The 8,672-nt window shown below is 33.8% G+C and overlaps 1 protein-coding gene across 3 annotated transcripts; it reads right to left on the bottom strand.

The window, feature by feature from the left end:
* Positions 1–174: 174 nt before the first annotated feature.
* LOC148608514 (bifunctional 3'-5' exonuclease/ATP-dependent helicase WRN-like) lies at positions 175–5,954 on the bottom strand. 3 transcript variants are annotated; one of them, XM_088546214.1, is made up of 3 exons: positions 5,869–5,954; positions 4,419–4,557; positions 177–2,561 (listed from the first exon to the last, which is right to left on the bottom strand). In XM_088546214.1, the coding sequence occupies exon 3, from the start codon at positions 2,547–2,549 to the stop codon at positions 1,701–1,703; it is 849 nt and encodes a 282-aa protein (XP_088402340.1). In that variant the 5' UTR covers positions 2,550–2,561; positions 4,419–4,557; positions 5,869–5,954; the 3' UTR covers positions 177–1,700. The 3 variants fall into 3 exon arrangements, with proteins under 3 accessions (XP_088402341.1, XP_088402340.1, XP_088402339.1); XM_088546215.1 differs by lacking the exons at positions 4,419–4,557; positions 5,869–5,954 and adding an exon at positions 2,953–4,308 and having other exon boundaries at positions 175–2,561; XM_088546213.1 differs by lacking the exon at positions 4,419–4,557 and having other exon boundaries at positions 185–2,561; positions 5,869–5,952.
* Between the last annotated feature and the right edge of the window lie 2,718 nt (positions 5,955–8,672).

Genomic DNA, 8,672 nt, shown 5'->3' with positions numbered 1-8,672 from the left:
GTTCTAAATGATAACAGGTATGACAAAGAGGAACATGGTAACTTTGCACCAGGAAAAATAAATTACAACTTTGATATAGAACAAAAAAACTATACAGTCACAAATTGTATCATCTTTTAAACAGTTGTATCAGTTTCAGTTAATTTTAAATCTGTCCTTACAATGATATAACTTGTATCAAATTACAAATTCCATTCATCAATTTATTATGGAACAACAATTTTTAGTCTATAATCCAAAGAAACATAGAATACAAACACAAAAAATAGTAAACATTAGTATAATAACCTTCACAGAGCAAAGTACTTTATCAAGGGGAGGGAATCTAAGTATTGACACTATGGAAGATTCCAAAGAGAGCATTATTTTAAGTCTAACTATCCTCTTGTGATTACCAGTAAAGTTGGGTTTTATTCTTGGTGTTTGTGGAGATGGGAGGAGAGGTTCATGACTATTATCTAAAACCTTTCTAGGACTTTTCGAAAATCATGCACAATTCATAAAGGCAAGATTTTTATGATTCAGCAAATTTAAATCCTTTTCTTTAAATTCTTTCATAATTAACTTGACTCTACACTATCAATGCAAACTATAGAGTATTCCATTAGCTCAAAACAATGAAAGCTACACACCATTTTACTAGCCATAATCTTTTTTACTAGACCCATACATCAGGCTAGTGGCTGAAGGCAAGAACTGTAAAACATTTGAAATTGGCAGAACACACTGAAAAAATTACAGGAGGTAGACATACTGAGCGTACACCAGTAATGTAATACTCAGCTTTAAGTTTATTAACTCATAAGGAATAAGAATTTTCAATACTACCACTTCCCCAAAAACAGTAAAATTACCATCTTGGATGTAAAGAATTTTACAAGACATGAGCACTACTCATAAAACAATCTTTTCAGCTTATTTTAGTGTTTATCCTTTACTAGTTAAATAATAAGTTGTTACTACTTATAATAACAATTAGTAATTATTTACCATGCATGGCTGAGGTGTAACAGCTTTAAAAAGGTAACTATACCTCGGCACAAGAGGTTGGAAGAACATCAATGAGGAAATCTGTGACAAGGGAATGAAACAAATTATTATTTTCAAATTCATGTACTATGATCATGTAAAATCTAACGGAAAGATGAGTTTAGTTCAATAGCTTCAATTTGTTGTTAATTTCTGTTAGTTAATTCTATTAGGATACCACTAACACCATCCATGAAAAAAAGAATAGGTATGGGGAAACACAACAAATGCATCAGTGAATAACCTAAATCCAAAGTAATAAATCAGAGATCATCATTAAGTCTTCAACAAATATCAATACATCTTTCAGTAAGCTCTGAAAGGTCCTGACAAAAACAGTAATGTAAACATTATGGATGAGTTTTTTACTGATCTGGAACCATTATTGGTAGATCAAAGATTTTTTTGAATAATTGAGGGTTCCACTTAGGACAACTTTTCCTGTAGATGCAAGTGCTATTTTTAGTTAGAATCTGTATTTCTCACTGACTCTGTTTGACAATTTTCTTTGAAATGTTTTTGGTTAAGGCATGATATTTATGAAAGTCTGAAATTTTTTGAGTTATCTCCCTTTTTATGTAAAAAAAAGAGCAAACTATAACAATAACATAGATATAACAATTTTAAATAACAACTTATATATTAATAACAACTTATTGTACATTGTACTTTTAACTACTACCAGACTTTGAGTTTTTACCTGACAATAACTTCTGGTAAACTTTGTAAGAAGCCAAAGCATCTAGAGCTGCATAGTTTTTTTGTTCTTCACTCAGTGGGTAGTTTGTCCAGTTACCAGTTCTAATATCAGGATTTTTGTCAAGTTTTTGATGAAACAAATGTTTAACCAACCCATCCAAACTCCACTTTTCTTCACAACCAAGCACTTGGTTAGCAAACTCGCTAAGATCAACCATGCTGTTTTTGATAATGTCCAATACCTGAATATCATAGTCTCTCTCAAGTTTCCACAGATCAGACTCTATGTTAACACCAACCTTTTTGACATGCTTGCTTGATAATAGATTTTTAAGGTTTCTAGGCAGAGGAAATCCCATATTAAAGACATGGAATAGAAAACAAGTATCAGGGGCTGTACATATTTGTATCAATGCAGTTTTCTCCTCCTTTCCAACTTGGTATTTTACTGACCACTCCATGTCAAATCCTATAAATGCATTGGTCTGATCACATAAACAAAGTTCTATGTCTTCACAAAGTAAATTGCATTCATTTCTGTTAAGAGTGTATATAGTTTTACAGCTTAATTCCATTAATTGTGTTGCTTCACTAAGAATTTGATCAAAGGCTTGTGATGCTGCTATTTTCCTGTCTTCTTTAAACTTTCTCTTTGCATCCTCCATAGCCTTTTCTGATTTTGTACTTTTATCCTTCAAAATGTCTTCAGTTCTCTTCTGAACTTTTCTGTCATGTTGATTGTCAATTTCTTCTTGTTTCTCTATTAGTTTTCTACTTTTACAAACTTCCATCCAACCTGGCAAATTTCTCTTCTTTGACATCTTTAATAGTTCCTGCAAAAGATATACATGAAGTTACATGTACTATTACAAAATTTCCTACAGACAGAAAAATAGAGTATTTAATTTCATCTCTTATACTTATACATAAAATGTATCTGGAAGACTCATCGCTTAAAGCTCTTGCATGTCTAATAGTACTCTCCAAGTACATCTATATACAAATGTATGTCCTGCTACTGATGCATTCCAATTAGAATTCTTTCTTAGTTAATATGTAACACACTATAGACACATATGCACTATGCTATTTTATCATGCACATCTTGCTAAAATTGCTGCAAATCAGCTACTTCTGGCAAGGCATGATTCATCTGAGGGCCTCCCAGATATTTAGAAAATTACACCCACCATAAGTATAGTGTACATATACACTAATATCTACCTAAACTTTCTCCACACTTCACAGAGGAGTTTCAATTTTCCTCTACTGTGACTCCACCGTGTATCCACTAATGGGAAACTGAGATAAAATTGCTTCATTCCAATACTTTTCATTTTTAAAAATATTTTGTCATGTAAGCAGGGGACTTTAAGGAGACAATTTGATTCTGAAGGGGCTCACAAATTTGGTGAAAAAGTTGGGCATCCCCTAACTACTAGCATAATTTGAAATGGTGACTCCACAGTGTTGGGCTGAGACACACTGACCCCACTCACATCATCTCCACTGTGAAAAGTGGGAATATTGTTACCACTTAAGTCAGGTCTTGTGGTAGTGTACCATGTTTTATTACTCCTACAATGTCAGAAGGGAATTCCTTTCATCCATACTGATTACTCCAACCACTTACTTTAAGATTCTTCATATATTGAGAAAGTAATCAAGGGAACCAAGGTTATAGCGGTAATCAAAAGAATGTAATCCAGGGACAAAGACCAGACATGGAAAATAGACATACACAACAAAGAACATAAAGTAACTAAAATCACACATACGAAGTAACAAAAGCAAATGAGCAACTCATACTCCACTAAAAACTGGGTGCATGGAAAGGTGCACCGAAAGGGTAAGCGTCCTCTACTTTTCTAGAAACACCTGCCGAGTTGCTCATAAAAAGTCAAGTTCAGGGTGGACAACGAGGAAAGGAAACTATGACACATTGAATAAAACAGTTTTCATGGTGCAGATGGACACACCATAATGATCCACGAGTTCATGATGACGACCATAAAACTTCTGTAGTGATGACTTCAATCTTGTAGCAACATAACCCTGTTCCAGAAGCCTAATGGTTAGAGTTCTAGCACAATACAAATAGTCTGAGTTGTTTCGGCAAGCTCTGGCATAACATATTAGTTGTGATATGAACACTCCATACACATGTGCTGAAGGGATGTTGCCACAGATGAAAGGAAAGTTGACAATTTTGAATGAAAAGTCATCACGTTTGATGTAAAGTTTGGTCAACAGTTTTCCTTTACCATCGATTTCTTAGTGTAGGTCAAGATATGAGGCTGACTTCAAAGTGTCTGTAGTATCCTTTATCTCAAGTTCTTTGGGGTCGATGCGATGTATCAAATCCCTGAAATTAGGATTGTTTACAGATAATGTCATCTATATAGCGGAAACTGAGATTAAAGGTTCTAGCTAAATGATATTCTTTCTTTCGGATCAGATCAGCTATAAAGTCAGCCTCATAAGAGTGAAGGAAAAGGTCAGCAAGTAAAGGAGCACAATTTGTTCCCATTGGAATGCTGACCGTTTGTTGAAAAACACATCCACCAAACTGGACAAATATGTTGTCAATATATAATTAAAATGTTAAGCAATTTCCTTTTTTTTCAATATAATCATTGGACATCAGCTTTGAAGGAGGTGCCCTTTGGATCTGCCTATAGAATACTTACAAGTCAATCAATATCATTGCTGGAGTACATGAATTATCTCAGAAAAGGTTATACGTTGTAGATGTATTCTACCTAGTTTGTTTCTTTGGTAAATAGAAAGAGCCCAGAGCTGAGGTTCAAAGACTAAGTATGACGGTCTCTAAAAAAGATAAGGTATGATGAGAGCCGTATTTGGAACTATCTTTTATGAGAAAAATGAGTTTGTAGTAAATGACAAAATGTTGTATGTATTGTTTAATGGATGATTTTTTTTTTTAAATATGGTTTGAAATTTTCGCCATTTCATCAGGAAGCAGAAAATCTGCAAAGAGCAACAAACCGAGGGAAATGCCAATTTTCAATGCTAAATTTGTTATTTTCAAAGGGTCTGCCAATGTGAACCTGGGATATCTTATCAGATTTGGACTCCTAACAAAGTCACAGTTCGAAAATATCAACAACAATTTAGGGTCAAGTTGGCCGAGACACTAAAATATTGAAATACAATGTAATGTTCCAAAAAGTACCCAATTTAAAAAAAAGTAGATGGAAAATTCAGAGTTTTGCCAATTTGGGGCATCATAATTTCAATCCTTGAAAGATAAGGCTAAAGAAGATGAAACCTTAAATGCTCCCTAAGAAACATATGACACCTAAGTCCTATGGTTTTTATTGTCCTTATGCATCCTCCTATTGTCATGGTCTGAAATGTCTGGCTTTGGTAAGGTGGGTTGTCATCATCAAAAATATCTTTGGGTCAAATCGTCCGGTATTGATAAGCTAATTACGTCATTTTTGTAACCATCCTGGTGCCACGTTTTGACCATCCATATCTTGGAAAAAGCTAAGTTTCGATTTGTATTCAATCATTGAAGCTAGCTGATGTTCCCTTGACTGGTGTGGTTCTCAATTGCATTTACCAAGTATATGAGAGTGAAGCTGCCAAAACCCTTTTGGGATTAGGTGCTGGAGATAATTTTGTTTTAACCACCATCAGTGCTGGGATTTGGTGCATTGGTGGTGGGGTTTTGGCGCTGGAGATATTTTTTGTTTTGACCATAATCGATGGGATTAGAAGCTGGCAGGATGCTTTTTTAAGCTTCCAAATGTACATGCACGAACTGGATATTGATGGTTTTTCTGGGCATTAGTATACAAGATCCAGTTGATAATACATCCATAAACACTCCCTTCTGACGTGTATAAATGGTAAAACATGCTAAATCACTTATTTGACAGCAGAAAAAAATTTCTACAAATAAAATTTCTAATTTCAAGTCATGCATGGGGGGGCTTATCTGAGGATTCTGTGTCAGTGGGCGGCGAAATCGGAAAACTGACCCGAACACTGTATCCCAAATCTCACAAAGGGATGGGGGGCGGCCAAATAAGGGTCTTATCATTCTACGTCCTTTAGCTACTTCCCAACATATTTGATTTGAACAAAACAAATACTAGTGTTAAATTTTACTTTGTCTGATTGGATGTCGCATTAATTTCTTTTCCTAAATATTACGTTAGGTGGCTTGAAACGAGTGGGGTTGCTTGACAGTAGGGGAGTGAAACGTATTAATCTGAAATACGTTGCGTTCGCAATTTGTACACGATAACTTTTAAACTAACTAAAAATTTACTTACAAATAATCGCAAAATAATTAAATATTAAGTAATTAATTTAAAAATGAAATGTAAGAAGTTTGATAAAAGGTCTATTTATGACATCCTAAAAGGCAAGCGCCAAAACCCTTAAAATCCATTAAAAAAATTCTTTCTTGGTCTGGAATCTTGTGGAGAGATTCATACTCTTTTGCTAAAGTTACTGACAGTAGACTAGAAAATATTAATTTTGGCCCCTCATTTGCCAAATTTTAATCACTCTGAAAATCATGCCTTATGTTGGTTAAATGGAACCATCTGTCTACAATGTCACTAAGATACATACACACACGTGTTATATAGCTATAAAATGTTTTCTTTTGCAAGACCGGGCCCCATTTTTGCCCCTTTTCCTTAACACTAGGAAAGAGTAGTAACAAAACGTTCCTCTTGGGCTTATTCACGTTTCTCCAACATTGTGTTTTTTTTTCACACCTCAGACTAAAACAACAATCAATCAACGATGATATGGAACAATATCATACCATTTCAAAGAGAGAGATCCATTCACCGTTTAACCTTTTCTCTCGCTGTGTTAGAAACATTTGAAAGACGCTTGTCTTTTTTGTGTTTTAGTTTTGTTTTTTGTTTTTGTGTTTTGGTTGTTTTTTTGTTTTTTGTTTTTGTTTTTGTTTTTTGTTGTTGTTGTTGCAATTTTTGCCCTTTTCAATCTTTAACCATATCCGCTCCTGCCCAGTCTGTGGTATAGAAGACTGTCAGTGGAGAGATAGAGATACCTATGTTTATATTTAAGATATTTTTGATGTTTTTTGTTGGTCCCTTTAGCATCTACTTCCAAAACGGTTGAGACCATAAGCCCCAAAATCAATACCAATCTTTTTTTTCGTTTTGAACTTTGTTGTAAAGTTTTTATTAAGATATATCAGCTTATGTTCAAATCATCGCACGAAAAATAAGTGCGTAAATACAGACGACTACGATACGGACGACAAAAGTGCAATACCATCATATTTTTTGTGGTCGAAAAAAATTCCGACAGATATTCCCTTGAAACTATTACTACTCATTATCTGAAATTAGAATTAGATTAGTTGAGGCAATCACAACGGTTAAGATTACTCAGTGTTTTTGTTGTACGTTGAAAAGAAGACTAAAACGGAACCCATCTTAGTTTAAAGCATACACAGTTTGATGTGTTAAGTTGTTCAATTTCAAACATTTATTTATAATTTCTTTTTATTGAAGTGGTAGTGACCAGATTTCTGTCTTTTTTCTTTTTAGTTTTGTAATAGACATTGATATCTTCAGATATATGAATATACAAATGTACTCTAAATTTAATTGAAGTTTGATAACATAGAATGCTCTGTAGAAATTGATATCTAACCATATTTTATTATTGTGTATGTTTCGATGCCAAGTTGAGTGTTTGAAAATTGGGAAAATATAATTGAACCAGGAGCTATATGATAAATAGTCACTACAATGACATTTCTAACATTCTTGTACTTAATAAACCCATAAAAGAATAGAAAATAGGACAAGCCTAATGACGAAGAATAAAAGGAAGATGTTCACCCCACCCTAAAAAGGCAAAACAAAATACCACTCTGTGTCTCATGCTTGATACTACTCAGACTGTGCATTATTGCTCAATCCCCATTAATAATGTCTAAATTAATCAGATACACGTGTTAAAGCCATACTTAATTTCTGATATCAGTAACGACTTTATATGGACTGTTGTTTTTTTTACTCTCTTTTTTTGTATCTATTTGTACACGGCGTGTGTCCGTCTATCAACCAAGCAAGTCTATATTTTTTGCTACAAAAACATCTATTCTTTTGTTAATTATCAATCTTAGGAACTTGGCAAAAAAATAAATTAAGTACAAACTCGACAATTTAAATGTGAAAACATTTCATATAAGGAGGCGCATTTGCAATCGCTCTTTTTTTTGTGAATACTGGGCCTGCAAGTAAATGTATGTAAATAAATAAAAGTTAGTTGTGATGCCGGGACTGCCCTGGTCCGACTTAATTTAGTTAAGGCCCGTTTAGACGATAAATGTTTGTCATCATTTTTTATCCAAAATTTTTGGTGACAACTTCGTCGATCTTGTAAGATACATAATCTCGTGCTTTTCCTTTTTTTTTTTTATTATAGACCTGATTTACGTTCACCCTAGTTAAAAATAAGGTTCCAAGTGTTGAGAGTTTAAATGCTATGAATTGAAGATGTACACGTAACCAGTTTTTAGTGGAGTCCGAGTTGCTTATTTACTTTTGTTACTTTATATGTATGATTTTAGTTACTTTATGTTCTTTGTTGTGTATATCTGTTTTCCATGTCTGGTCTTTGTCCCTGGATTACATTCCTTTGATTACCGCTATAACCTTGGTTCCCTTGATTACTCTGTATATAATCCGTTGCATCATTCTGCAACTACTCACATTTGTTAATTGTGGAGAACTAGGATATTGGGGTATTCTTGTACTTCCGCCTTACTACATTCCCATCTTCAAGTAATTAACCTCGCCTTATGGCAAGGATGATTAGCCAAAACTTAATACATGTATGTTCAGAAAGAAAGGAAACAGTAAATTTAAAGAAATTTACTATCATATAACGCTGGGTTTTCTGAAAGTAATCTATTT

This window comes from Perna viridis, chromosome 9, assembly GCF_037379345.1.
Source record: "Perna viridis isolate PV_CMFRI_1.1 ecotype Kerala chromosome 9, ASM3737934v1, whole genome shotgun sequence".
Classification (NCBI taxonomy): domain Eukaryota; kingdom Metazoa; phylum Mollusca; class Bivalvia; order Mytilida; family Mytilidae; genus Perna; species Perna viridis.
Note: the sequence above shows the minus strand (reverse complement) of the source record. Positions and strands in the feature narration are given on the sequence as shown.